Source organism: Sinocyclocheilus grahami, unplaced genomic scaffold (assembly GCF_001515645.1).
Source record: "Sinocyclocheilus grahami isolate Dianchi unplaced genomic scaffold, SAMN03320097.WGS_v1.1 scaffold644.1, whole genome shotgun sequence".
Taxonomy (NCBI): domain Eukaryota; kingdom Metazoa; phylum Chordata; class Actinopteri; order Cypriniformes; family Cyprinidae; genus Sinocyclocheilus; species Sinocyclocheilus grahami.
The window spans coordinates 212,195-227,771 of record NW_015505823.1 but is presented as its reverse complement, the minus strand read 5'-3'; the positions used below and the strand labels follow the sequence as shown (position 1 = coordinate 227,771).

At 36.4% G+C, this 15,577-nt stretch overlaps 1 protein-coding gene across 1 annotated transcript; it reads left to right on the top strand.

Annotated features, from left to right (window-relative positions):
- The first annotated feature begins 1,094 nt into the window (after window positions 1-1,094).
- LOC107558380 (transcription factor Sox-21-B-like) lies at window positions 1,095-3,025 on the top strand. The gene has a single exon (XM_016242043.1). It carries the CDS (start codon window positions 1,435-1,437, stop codon window positions 2,161-2,163), a length of 729 nt encoding a protein of 242 aa, XP_016097529.1. The 5' UTR covers window positions 1,095-1,434; the 3' UTR covers window positions 2,164-3,025.
- Window positions 3,026-15,577: the final 12,552 nt, after the last annotated feature.

The following is a 15,577-nucleotide window of genomic DNA, read 5'->3' as shown; positions in this document are numbered from 1 at the left end:
GGGAACAACAGAGAAGGTGCGCGCAGAATCCACTTAAACATACAATTTACACAAGGACTCTCTCATATATCTGTAATTGCACAGTGAAATATTCCTCGAGCTCATTTTCGGGTCACTTCAGAAAATCCTTTGAAGTCGGAGAGAAAGAAGCGAAGCTGTCAAGAAGAAAAAGTTCTCCGAGTGCGATAAACACCTCACGCTTTATCTAGCTTATTAATACCTGTGTGTTTTAGTGAAATATTCAGATAAATTAAAGAAGACGTGCATGCGTTCCGTTTGGTCAAGACATCACATTTAATTTCGTGATGTATTGCACTAAATGCACGTTCATTAACTTTTACCTATCATTTATTACATGCCTATTTCATTCTGCGCAAATGGAACGCACCCTGATCAGGCATATGAACCCAAAATCTAAATAAAAAGTGATTTATTAGGTTATATTTGCTAAAGGTGACTCACTATTGACGGTCAATAAGTTCTCGAACGTTTCAGGAACTAAACACAACAGACAGTTAAAATGCAAATGAGTAGAAAACGTAGTTTCACTTGGCGTTAAAAAGACGAAAATCGCGTTCACCTGAGGAGGAGGTAACCATAGCATCAGTCGAAGACTTTCCTTTAGGATCATTATTGAACGCAACGTTGACAAAATATACATAATTCTGATATTATATTATTTATAAACAAAGATTTGCATGCTGTTTTGTTTAAAAATGTTGTAGAATTTACAATTCGGCTTGTGAGAGACGAACCTCAACAGACTGCACCACTAGAATTCCCAGCGAAATGTATTTTAAATGCGAAAATCGTTGTATAATTAGCGCACGCTTACGTTGAGTAGGCTATTATCAAAGTACACCCAGATGCTGTAAGCGGGAACGCACACACATACACACACACACACACACACGACGCAGGGCTGCTTTCACTCTGAGCAAAGTGAGTTTATCATTTCACTCTCGTTCCTCGCGCTGGGTGGGATTTTGGAGAGCCCCAGGTCTGGCAGCTGTAGTGCGCATGCGCCAAAGGCCCTTTCAGTACCTGCCAGTGCGCTCCTTATTTCACATGTTGCAACCCTCGGTTGACAATCACTCGATTGAAGTTATCAGCTGCGGTTGCTTCACCATGTTGAAGAGGAAAACAGCAAGCGAGCAGAGCTAAGGAGGAAGACGACTTCTTGTTTATCCCTTCGACTTCATCTGCTAGCCTACTGTTTGAGGATATACTAACGATGCATCTGAGAACATTGCTTTCGTGAAAGTTTAAGAAGAATTGGACTTGTTTTTTTTCGCGGCGGCATGAAGCAGTGCGTTTAAAGCAAGCCCGGAGACTTTTACAAATCGCGTACTTTCAAATCAGGCTAATCTCTGACGAAGTGACAGTTCTGTCCGTGGAGTTTTACCTGAGCAGGTGAGGCGAACGCTTGCCAGCATGTCCAAGTCCATGGATCACGTTAAGCGTCCTATGAACGCGTTCATGGTGTGGTCCCGAGCGCAGCGGCGGAAAATGGCCCAAGAAAACCCGAAAATGCACAATTCCGAAATCAGCAAGCGATTAGGAGCGGAGTGGAAACTTCTGACGGAGTCCGATAAGAGGCCGTTCATCGACGAAGCGAAGCGACTGCGGGCGATGCACATGAAGGAACACCCTGACTACAAATACAGACCCAGGCGAAAGCCCAAGACTTTAATGAAGAAAGACAAATTCGCGTTCCCGATGGCGTATAATTTGGGAGAGCACGAGGCGCTTAAAATGGGCGGCTTACCGAGCGGAGCGCTTTCCGAGTCGTTAATGAGCAACCCCGATAAAGTGGCGGCGGCGGCGGCGGCAGCCGCGGCCAGGGTGTTCTTCAACCCTTCCATGTCTACAAACCCTTATTCGTTTTTTGACCTCGGCTCAAAAATGACAGAACTTTCTCCACCGTCTTTCCCATACGCCTCACCGTTGGGTTACCCAACAGCGGCGACGGCTTTCTCCGGAGCGGGCGCACATACCCACACGCATTCCCATCCATCGCCGGGTAACCCGGGCTACATGATCCCGTGTAACTGCGCGGCTTGGACGTCTGCAGGGCTCCAGCCACCTCTTGCCTACATTTTACTACCTGGAATGGGCAAACCACACCTTGAACCGTATCCCGCGTACGCGGCGGCGTTATGAGACTCTGAAAAAGTTTCTAAACGTGAAATCAACGCAATACACGTGGAGCATGAACATGTGATGCCACGATCTTCATATCAGATATCACATGTGTTTGTATCATGATTAATGCCTCTGGCGTTCTGTTATTCTGGCGTGGATATTAATGACAAACGACAATGTGCTGAGCGAATCCAGTACGCCCTTATCAATGTGAATAATTCTATGAAAAGCTACCAAGTCAGACTAACCTGTTGACTCTGTAACTAGTTTACCATGTGCCGCTATTGCAGAGAACATTGGGTGATGCTGTTCAAGTGGTTGCATTTGAACTATATTGGAAAACAAAACATTGTTTTATGAAAATCAACCTTGACGAATGCCCGCGCAGTTTTTTCTCTTCTTCTTCAAATCAGTCATGTTGCTGTAAATGTGTACAGTTTTATTAAATCATATCTGGTTAGTGCTCCAAATGCCGGAGCTGTTGGACTAGAAATCAGGTGTAGCCTATATTTTGAGTTTCAAATATTCCATGGATGTATGTAATATTTATTGTTCAGTCAGTGAAACTGCCCTATTTGTTGATCGTGGGACACGACGTGTCCTTTGATATTTGCACAAAGGGAGACCATGAGCACTTATAAGTGTAATGTATTCAAAAGAAACAACATGCCCGAGTTTCGGACATTTCTAGGGTGCTGGTCCGTCGACATATTCGACATCAGACGACTGCCAGATGCGTTCACGTAAGAAAGTCAGTCCGCTTTTTTACTAACTCGAAGTGAAATTGTATATGTTATATGTTTTGCATAATTCCACTTATATGTACTTAAAATGCCTATCGTTCATTTATTGGACAAGGGGGATATAATAAAGCGTATGCGGGGGGAAAAGGTAAATTGCTCTGTAGTTCTTACAAGATTTGTATCTTGAATGCCTTTACTTGGTCGGAGCAGGTGAAGTGTAAAGTATCCTCTAAAGGACGCTTTTGTTCGGGCTTTGAATAGAATTACTCAGAAATCTCAAGCAGGTCTTTGTAATCAAGAGCCAAAATCCTGATTTATCACAACTCAGATCATGAATAGGAAGGAAGATAAAGCTGAGGAGTTTACTTTTACGCAGAAAAACGAAACCGTTTAGGCCTTTCGGACAGACTTTCTTTACTTTTTTTTTTAGTCAAATAGAGCTATTTTATTAAAAACGGGAACACTCTTGTCGATTTCATGTTTTGTGTACTCACCAGTTGTCATTAATTATGCATAATACACATAGCTACGCATCATTCAAACGGGGAAGCATTATTCAAAACATTTACGCCTTTCTTCCCAATGTGCTCCGTGCAGGGTCGTTCTTAATGTAAACTGCCCTCTTAGATTGCATTAAGAAGTTAATTCGTATGGCTCAGACCAATTATGCAAAACTAATTTGGACTGTCCAGGGATAATTACCTCCGCCACGGTTAATTGAATCTTTTGACTGGCCTGTATTCTCTATTGTCACACCACGATCTCTGCTCTCCACGGAGCTTCCTGCTTCGCTTTGGAAAAGTGACCTTTTTCACTTGTTACGAAGCAGACGAATCAACAAATCACCGGGGCTATATATGCACATTATTTACAGGACAGACACCTTTTCAAGAGTGATGCTTTTTTAATTTCAGAGCAGCTTCTTGATGACCTTTTGCACGCTATTTTTTGTTTTCAACTCACTCTCCTAAACCAATGAAGAATTTGACATATTTGCATTTCAACGCAATATAGTCATTGCAAAGTAGATATTTAAGTTTTTTTTTTTAGTGTTACGCACATTATTTTCAGGACAGACACGGTTTCAAGAATGATCCTTTTTTCATTTCAAAGCAGCTTTCTGATGACCTTTTAAACGTTTGCAAAACTCCTGTAGAATTTGTCTTAAAGATTTGCATTTCAATGCAACATAAGTAGATATTTCATATTTGAAACATGTTGCTATCTATTCTTTTTTTTTTTTTTTTACCTTTTGCACATTTTTTGTTTGCAACTCAGGCTTTTCCAAAACTCCTGAAAAACTTGTCCGAAAGATTTCCATTTCAATGCAACCTAAGTAGATATTTCATATTTTTAAAAACATGTTTGAATGTAATAATTGATTTTCTTCTAATAGTATATTAACACTGTATGTTTAACTTTACACTGGGAAAAGGTGAAAATGTGCTGATTTATTTCTACCTGCCCTGACCTTTAAAATGACTTTTGCAGGTGCAACCGGGTTGATTCGACCAATATCTCAAAAATCATTTAGCTGTGACCACATATGCATATTTTAAATTTTATTTTAAACCAATTTTTTCTCTCTGAATTGGTCTCTCTCTATATTACGAAAGCTCTGCGTTTCAGCCCACAGTTTGCACACCGAAATGCCTGAAAAGGTGGTCCGCTCCACAAAAGAGCACACATCACCAGACCATTTTCCTTTTTTTCTCAGCTCTCTTTTCTCCCTCCGCTTTAAGAAAGGGGGCACTAACTGAAAGAACTTTGTCTCCCTTCAGTAGGAGCATTTAGACAGTCGAGGAGGTTTTGTCTCGGAACAAAACATGAGTTGGGAGGCCTTTGTGAGCCTGTTGTTTGTTGAAGTGGAGCTCAGCAAAAAGCGCCTGCTTTCCTTCATTGTGGCTAAAGCAATCAGTGGTATTTGGAAAACTGTTAGCATTGTGCACTTCTTCTGTGTTCATTGTTGAGGATTTCTTTTCACAAGGTTTTTTTTTCTTCCACCCTTTTTTTTCAGGCAATCCAGCTGGCCGGGGTGAATAGCGCTGCAATGTGTACACGCTTTGTCCCTCCGAGTCCTTCAAGTAGCCTACATTGAATAGAGTGAGTTGACACTGGATGACAGTGAAACAACATAATAAAAAATACATGAGCGCATGAATGGAGCCAGGCGCATAAATAAATAAAATGGGTGACCAAAACTGGATAAACTGAATGACAAAACGGTGAAAGGGGAACAAAAAGATATTTAACACGGCAGATTAGCATTAGAAAAGCCATCTACAAAGCAGAACAATTGATGAATGCGTTTACAGGCCAAGAAAGGAATGAACTAAATGGCTTTTGAATAGATATGCTTTTTCTTTTCTGGAAAGGAGATCCAATGGGAAAGGTAGAGATGCGACTATTCAGACAACCGCATGAGAAAATCCTTTGACGAATGGGAGAATGACGAAATTTGTTCATTTACAGAACCAAAAGGTGCCTCTTTTTTTGCACAAAGTTCACGGTGAGTTACAAATCGCTGACACGAGGAAAGCATTGATACGTTGAGGTATTTTGGACGTTATCATCCTCGACTATCATCAGGTGTCAACTATCATGTTGTGTTTTCTTTCGTTAAGGCAAGACACCACAGGCGAATATTAGATGGAATATTTAACTAAAAGATATCACCATACTTTCCCAGTTGATCGATAACATTAAGAATTGCAAGTATTTTTTTGTATTACATGCTTTCTGAAATGTTATATTTAAATATGCAAATGAGGCAGTATCTAATTATAAATTGCATATATTTCCTGAAGATAAATCTGAACATTGGATAATGTCAGGTTTAAAATACCGTCACAAAAAATGTTTTTAGGAATAAAATGTTGTATAACATCAGGCGAATAATATAAATGAACAAACCCCCTTAGTAAAAACCTTCAGAATATAGATAGGAATAAAGCTGTACATTTTAGTGCATGTGAGTGCTGCTGAAGTGGAGAAAAAAACTCATTTTGAGAAATGACCTTTAAAAAATATGTATAATTGAAAAAGTGGAGAAAAAAAACTCACGGCCTTTAAAGATACTTGTTGAAACCTACAGATGCAAATAGATAAAGTGCACTTAAATGTGTATTTTGAATGTTTTCTTTCCACTAGTCATAAAATACATGTTTTGCAAAGCCAAACAGCCCAAAATCTCACTCCAGCGCATGAAAATACAATGTTTTTGCCTGTAGTGTCAGGTTGGTAAAACAGCACACAACTTGTCAAAGTTGACACTAGATCACACAGTTTATGTAAAAAGGCTCCAAATTTCCTAAACACAATATCCATTAAATGAAGTTCAGAAGCCAACATACTATTACAGGTGGGATTTTTCTCCAGCATGGGTGTATTTCACACTACAGTGATAGTATCAGATGACAGACGAGGAAAAAGCCACATTTATCCAACCTAACAATCCTTTGAGGAATTGAACCTATGGACGATTGGTCAGCACACTCTGATTCACTGTGTCTTTTAAAGCGCTCATTGATTTTTGGCGATTTGATCCTTTTCAACCTCACTAAACACTCCAGCCATGATAATAGAAGTTTCCGCCTATGACCCAAATATCCTCTGTGTTGCTTCAACATACAAAAGATTTTTTTCCCTCCCTCAAGTGTGCAAAAGTGCTTCCTCTGTACTGGAAATATCTGAGCAATGACACTGAAAAACATATTTCTGTGAGATATTATTTCTATAGCCACGCTGATACTTTAGAGACAGAGAAAAAAACTAAACAATTTGAAATATTTTGAGACGAGAATTCCCAAAGGTCATAATGGTACAGTAAATAAAATGCATTTGCACTTCTAATACGTTTTTACAGGACAGTCCTTCAGAATGATGCATGGCCAGATAACATCACAAATAAATCATGCAAATAGTGTTATCAACTGTTTTTTTGGCCACTTGTTGAAAGTAATTTATCAATTTCTGCTGCCAAACACTGGCACAATGCTTCCTCACTTACTGCAATATGAAATATGAAAACTATATTACACTATAAAGAGAAAAATATATATATTACATATAATGCAACAAATTTAACAGATCTGATTATTTGACATTTTTATCATTTTGGATTGAAATAATATAATATGCATAATAATGATAATATGCATTATAAGGAACAAGATGCATTTAAAACAATGACTATATTATTCAAAAATCTTAAAACGAGGCTCTGAAAAGTTGATCTCAGGTTTTTGTCATTTATGATTATAGATGCCTCCATGTTCAAGAATAAAACTCAAATAACAAAATTTAGTGTTTGATGAACCCTTGACGCTGTGAACTTGACGTATTAGATGGAATACACCGCAATATAAACATAAGAGATCAAATAATATAAGATTTGAGTCAAATCCCTTTTGCTGGCGGTAAAAAAACAACTAATAATAAGAAAAAAATGTCCTTTATAAAATAGAAGATATTTACTGGTGCCTACATGTTTAAAAAATAAAACTCAAATAACAAACTTTAGCATTTAATGAAACTGTGAATTTGACAAATTAGACAGAATACACTGCAATATAAACATAAAACAGATTTAAAAATATAAGCTGGTGGTAAAATATATACATTGTACAAATAACTAAAAAAATAGTGCTTTTTAAAATAGAATAACTTTTAAGATATAAAAAAAATAAAGCTCAGTAAGAATAGATATAAAATTGGAGTCTAATCCTTCATGCTGGTTGTAAAATATTGCACAAATATTAAGATAAAATATCCTTTTTAAAATGTTAAATTATGCATGCATAACACATTATGGAATAATGACTTGAAAATGTCCTCATGCACAAACTTTTTGTAGCTCAGATAGATGGAAAATATTTTTTATTGATAATTTAGATCCACTCTCAACCAATCCTAGATGCATGAGTATGTTTGCTCTAAATGAGGTTGCAGAAGTCGCGGGCAGATTCGCACTGAACTCATGATGTAATTCCATGTCATTTTTGGGGAGAGAGGTGACCGCAGAGGTAGTTTACAGCGGCCTCTCTCTCGGCGCAGCATCTCAAAGCCCTCGCTGACTTCTCCAGTTCATTTAAGGCAAATTAAAGTGTGAAAAAGTCTCTCCTGGAGCAATCGCTCCATCATGAGGGTCTTGTGTCAAGCATGTTTATGGGGGCAATGGACTGTATTACCTGTAATCTCTGGAGAAGGACTCTGCCACATTTCCTTACTTCAGTTTGCTCCGAGGAGGGCAAAAAACCCAAAATTATCTTGCATTACCGCAACATCTTGACGTGTCAAATCGAAGCTTCAGAACTCGCCCGTGTCGCTGTGCCCAAGGTCACTAGAAGAAATGAGATATACACTCACATAAACACTGCACGTCTTCTGAAGTCTGAACTCTGTACTTAAAAGAGGAAGTTTGTGTCAAGGTATTGTACACAATAAGCCATGTATAGCAGCGAGGCCCTGCAGGAAGGCAGAAAATCACATGATGAAAATTGGAAAGACACACTCACTCACAGCGTGAGATGGGCGACAGTTCGACTCCAAACAAACCAGCCGTGTTTTTCCGAGCGGGACAGTCGCTGAAGGACGATCCTGTGTAGATTGACATTTTTAAAATAGACAAATTATTTACAAACTGTAGTCCAAATTACAGGACAAAAATTGTAGTTAGTAACGTAATCCATTACATTTCACATTTCAGGTGATATAAACAGATTACTTTTTACTTATTCGAATAATCTTGTACCATATTGATATAAAATACAAATATTCCGTTTGTTGTTATTAACAACACGTAGTGCATTAAACATCAACGTCAAAGGTTCGTGAAGGAACTGCAGGGGGTTTCGGAATTTAATGAAAAGCTAATATTAAATTAAACCTTAAAAATGTTCAATTAAATTAAATCTTTCAATCAAAATAAAACACTTAATTATAAAGAAATATGACATATTCTACCTGTTTGCATGCATGTCATATGACCATGTGAATAATATATAATCATGTAATCAGTAGAAAAAAGCAACTAATCTGATTACAGTTTTAAAATGTAGTATAATCTAATTACAAGTACTTCATTTTTGAACCCGACGATGTAATCCAGATTACATGTAATCAGTTACTACCCAGCAGTGTTCACACGTACGGTTGCATTATAAGAAACCAGATGCATTCAAAGCAATCACAAATAGGAATATTCACAAATCTGTCATTATTTTAAATACAGCATATCAAACTATTACTGACAGTGTTGTGCATTTCAATAAAATACTAAATTAAAAATATGAAATATTCCACCTGTATGTCATGTGACCATGTGGATAATATGTAATCATGTAATCAATACAAAGTAACTGTAATCTGATTACAAGTATTTTCAAATGTATCGTAATCTAATTACAAGTACTTAATTTTTGGAACCCGATTATGTAATCCAGATTACATGTAATCGGTTACTACCCAGCACTGTTCATAAATAAGGTTGCATTATAAGAAACAAGATGCATTCAAAGCAATCACTGTACATAAAATAGGAATATTCAAAAAAATCTGTCATTATTTTAAAAACAGCTTATCAAACTATTACTGACAGTGTTTTTTTATTTCTACAAATGATGAAATAATCTTCTACTTCTAGGTAACCCTGAATAAAGTGTACATTTGCAGTACATTGACGCTGTCCTATATTTTGTTTTGAATGATTCACACAATAAAGTGCTGAAATATTACCATCTTTTCACATGTTTGCATATTAAAAATGTCCTCCGTCCCAGAGATTTGAGGTTTTCTAAAATGCATGTGAAATAAAAACGCACACTTTAAAATATGCATAGTCTTTGAGAAATATTCTGTCAGCTGACATGATGTTTTTGTTCATTCTCTAGTTGACTGCTGGCACAGATTGTCTGCCATCATATTAAAATTCCCTGGTTTGGAGGCTAAAATGTATCAGTGAGAAATAGAAAATAATGAATTTGAAGAACTTTTAGCCTCAGGAGTTAGTCACAAAGTATTATATCCTCCTATGAGACACCACATGCGCAAAAAAAAGATAAGTACCTGGCAGTCGGTACACTCGAACCTACATATGCCTATCAATAAAGCAGATTATTTTCTCTGCTTATTACTGAGCTGATCTGGCGGGGGGCTGCAGATTACATCCTTAATGAGAATGAGTGAATCTCTCTCATTTGCTCAAAAACTCCTCTTGAGGAATGCTCTTCGCCTCCCACAGGATTTCTGCGAGCGTTTATAATAATAATAATGATTATTATTATTGTTGGTGTCAAAAAATCCTCACTGGCTTCAATTTGTACAGCTTCATTTAATCATATTTCAACAGGATTATTTAAGCATGGCCTGCTCTGAATTCCACATCGATTATCGCTTTACATACTGCTATATGCATATGGATTTGCCCTCACAGTCGTTCTTAAAGCTCACACGGCAAACCACTGCCGGATTATAGTATATTGTAATGTATATTCAAGCAATATGGCACTCGAGGCTGAACGCAGTCAAAATAGTCACATCTAAAAGGTTCTATGTTGCACGATTCTGTTCTATTCTATTGCATTCATTTCTATTTGATTCTTTTACATTCCATTCTGTTGCATCACATTCCCTTATATTCTATTAAATTGCATTCAGTTCTATTTTATTCCATTGCACTGCATTGTTCCATTCCTTTGCATTGCATTCCATTCCATTCTATTCTACTGCAGTGCATTCTGTTCTATTCTATTCCATCGCACTGCATTGCGTTCCATTCTATACTATCCTATTGCAGTGCATTCAACTCTGCTCTATACTACTGCATTGCATTCCGTTATATAGTATTCTGTTGCATTGCATTCTATTCTATTGCAGTGCATTCTGTTCTGTACTATTCCATTCCACTGCATTCCGTTACATACTATACTATTCTATTGCATTGAATTATATTCTATTACATTGCATTCTACTCTGTTCTATTCTACTGCATTGCATTCCATTCTTTTGCATTGCATTCCTTTCTATACTATTCTTTTACACTGTATTCTATTTTATTCTGTTGCATTCAATTCTGTTCTATTCTATTGCATTGTGTTCCATTATATATTATTCTTTTGCATTGCATTCTACTCTATTGCAGTACATTCAATTCTGTTCTATTCCATTCCATTGCGTTATGTTATATACTGTTCAATTGCATTCTGTTGTTCTTTCTATTGCATTGCATTTTATTTTATTCTATTGTATTGCACTCTATTGGATTCTATTAAATTCCTTTGCATTGCATTCCATTCTATTCTACTGCAGTGCATTCTGTTCTATTCTATTCCATCGCACTGCATTGCGTTCCATTCTATACTATCCTATTGCAGTGCATTCATCTCTGTTCTATTCCATTCCACTGTGTTCCGTTATACTGTATACTATACTATTCTATTGCATTGCATTCTATTCTGTTCTATTCTATTCTAATGCATTGCATTCCATTCCTTATGCATTGCATTCCTTTTGATACTATTCTATTGCATTGCATTCTACTCTACTCTATTGCAGTACATTCCATTCTGTTCTACTCCATTCCATTGTGTCATGTTATATACTGTTCAATTGCATTCTGTTGTTCTATTCTATTGCACTGCATTTTATTTTATTCTATTGTATTGCGCTCTATTGGATTCTATTAAATTCCTTTGCATTGCATTCCATTCCATTCTACTGCAGTGCATTCTGTTCTATTCTATTCCATCGCACTGCATTGCGTTCCATTCTATACTATCCTATTGCAGTGCATTCATCTCTGTTCTATTCCATTCCACTGTGTTCCGTTATATACTACACTATTCTATTGCATTGCATTCTATTCTGTTCTATTCTATTCTAATGCGTTGCATTCCATTCCATTCTTTTGCATTGCATTCCTTTTTATACTATTCTATTGCATTGCATTCTACTCTACTCTATTGCAGTACATTCAATTATGTTCTACTCCATTCCATTGTGTCATGTTATATACTGTTCAATTGCATTCTGTTCTATTCTATTGCATTGCATTTTATTATATTGTATTGCATTACACTCTGTTGGATTCTATTCCATTGCATTGCATTGCATTCCAGTCTCAGTTGGTGGCCTGGGACTTAGGTCATAATGCTAAATGCAAATAATAAAATGCATCTAAAAGCATACACTTAGTTTAGATAAACAAGCTTAAAAACATTTAAAGAGGCAAAAACACTTCCAATAGCTTTTGCTGTTAATGTCAAAGGTGTTGCATCCAGGCAAACATTAAAAAATTTTCTTTAGCGGACTCAGTAATATTACTATATAGCCCAGTATTTGCAATAAAATCATACTAATTCACCCCTGAATCATATTAATTATATTTTATGATTCAACTCACAATTGTTTTTTTTTAATACTGCAGAGTACCACAACTGAGCACTCAATATGTTATTTGACAAAACAACCACCATAACAATATTTAAACACTCAAATAAATGTATTATTTTCATTATGCAATTTGCTACAGCAACCAAAAGCACATTATCAAACCCGTTTGTGCATAACTGGAACAAATGGCGACTCTAATAACACACTTAATCTATTTCGAACGCTCCTTCTTACAGAATGAAGTCCATATGGAATCACAACAAAATATACACTTACCATTTCATGCCAGAAAACAATTACAAATACACAATTCAATGCATTATAGAAAAATCTGCATGTTATTTATGAAGATTTGATGATCACTAATTGGAATCTTTTAGAAAACAAATAAAAAAGACCCCAAATCAAAATGCTTTGCTGTGTTTTTTTACAATACAATGCATTTTATGAAATGCTCATGAATTGCAAAATATGTTTTATTTCCCCCCACTTTCTCTTCTTGTCACATCACTCATCAATGTGTCAACAGTGTGAACTTTTCCAGAAAGTTTTCCAGTCACACACGAGAATGCCGTTGTTTGTATTCATCTTCATGAACTGTTTTCTAACCCACGAGTGTGTTTGAAACCTCGAATAACTCTCAGACCTTTCTAGCTCTCGCTCACTGTCGATACGGCAGCGATGCATTCAAAAGGACACACATTCTGACTTAAACTGGATCATTAGGGTGAAATGTGCACCAAAATATCATCTGCAGCATCGTGCAATAACGAGACGTGCATTTATGTATGTAGGACAGCGTGTAAATGCGAGTCATTAGGCCATTAATGTCAGACTCATTGCGTTCTGGTGTCACTCTGCACTTCTCAACACTTCTGCTGATATTAGTTTAACAAATGCAGTTTGATGCAGGATAAATAAATGTTCAAACGCTCATGTTTAGGTATTGAATTTGTGCGTCTCTGTAATTTGATTTACAATCAGAGGTGACAGGCCGGTGGGCTCAGGTAGAGCTAAAGCAAACACAAGAGGAGCGGCTGCCTGCGAGAGAGCTTTATTAACACCACCTCGGATATGCTAAAGTGCCTAGATACAAACACTTTGTGAAAATCATGCTATTTATACATGGTAAAAGTATGCAACTTTGTATTCAGTTTTGAAGAGTAGCTGTGCTGAAATATCTACATTTAATGAAATGATTTGATGTGTGCAATGACAGGTGAACTGATTGCTTTTTCATACCTTTGGAGATTCAACGCTGTGTCTTTGAAGTTTCAACTTTGTCTCAGATGCAAAAAAGGAATCATTAGTTGCCATCCAGTATTACTCAGACATTTCATTGCACATAAACAATGTAAGAAATTGCCCATATAGAAACATATATAAATGTATATAATTGTTATATTTAATAATGAATGATTATATAATTCTAATATTAAAACATACATTATAATAGTATATATCATAATATATACTAAAATTATATTAAATATTAAGTAACATTCTCTGTATGCACTTGACTAATAGAGATTCTGATTTTCAATCAAATTATAAATTCATTACATTAAATTAATGAGATTTTATATAATGCTCCCTGTAGAAACATTATATAAAATATATTAAATAAATATTATATATAAAATAACATTTATATTTAATAATTATTTAGAATTATTATATTTAACATAATATAATTAATTCATTGCTTTATTAGATTTAATAAATGTATTAAATTATTAACGAGTTGAATTGATAACGCTGTTTCTAAGTCAATAGTTGTCATACAACTAAATAAATTAAGTGAAAAGCAGCTCAGATTATTTGGTGAGAAATGCTTGAGCTCATATTGAGGTCTCTGACTTTTGATTGCACACTTTGGTGAGCACAATTTGAGACATTAGTGAGATCTTAGATGAAACTCTAGACATGCATTACTGATCTTTTTTTTTTTTTAATAACCAGGAGGAAGCCTGCGTTACATCTTGGCTTCTGTTCCTGTTTTGTAAGTCACTTTGGATAAAAGCATCTGTTAAATGCATAAATGTATATTGCAAAGTTATCATAGATTGTCCCTCTCTATATTGCAAACTTTCCATTTGCTCTACCTTTAATTTCATGAAGTTCTAAGGTGATGCACAGAATTAAAAATCACAGATTAAAATGCATTTATGTGTTACAATCTTTTAGGTCTCAACTTTGTCTCAGATGCTTCTAAAATTAGGAGAAAAAAGAGACATTAAAGAGATCTCAGTTGCCATTTTTCTATCCTAAAGCGATGCACAGAATAAAAATAAAAATAAAAATCACAATGCATCATGCATGTGAGAGCTGATGTTTGCATGCAGAATAAAGGCGGAGAGCGAAGTATCTCCTTTAAAGCAGGACCTGAAATTCTTGTTTTTGGCAAACACGGCTGACCCAAATTTTCTGCCCCCTTCCTCCTCTGTAAGACGCTTTAGCAATCCTCGCGCCCCGATAATTAGTGAGGGATCCGCACTCCAACAAGCCGGTTTGCTGAGTTAATACCAAAGGCAGATTACAGGCGGTGCCAAAGAGTGCCCTGGCATGTAGCTGGCAGTGCTTCCCCCTCGAAAAAAGAAAAAAGCTTGACATCACATTAGCACACGGTCAAGGAGTTACATCCTAACACTTCCATAATCTGCTTTCCTGCACAATTAGCCTGCCATAATAAGTCGCTGTAAAGACACCGGGGGAGAAAGCGAGTTGGGGGCAGGGGGCTTCACCCACGGTCTGACGGGCCATGCTTGTGTTGCCTGCCTGAAATGGAGACGCTGAGATTATGTGGCCCTCCAGAATTCCCCAAGGGCTGTTTTTCTGGAATTAAGGCCCAGTGTCTCACTGAGCCCCACTTACCTAGCCGGAAATATCAAGCGGAAATGAGAGAAATGAGCAGCGGGCCAAACGTCAACTGGGTCGCGCACCGGTCAGAATCAAATCAGAACGTCTTATTAAAATTCCAATTTGATTTGAATCGAGCAAACAAACGGAATGCAGAATGTAATTCAAATAAATTTAAATAGAATTAAAATGCTTAAAATATGATTTTTTCCCCTAACATTTTTTCCTTTCAGTGTGAATTTAATTGCACAACATAAACATTTCCAAAAATATTAGATAAAAAGCCCCCTGCAGAAACACACACACACACAGATATATATATATATATATACATATATAAATATATATAAGAACTATAGTAAAGTTTTATAGTTACAATTACATAATTACAACAATGTTACAAGTATAGTGCATTTCATATATTATAATTAATATTATAA

Bases quoted from the DNA above. Each gene is read 5' to 3' on its own strand.
- LOC107558380 (XM_016242043.1), top strand. From the start codon at position 1,435: ATGTCCAAGTCCATGGATCACGTTAAGCGTCCTATGAACGCGTTCATG.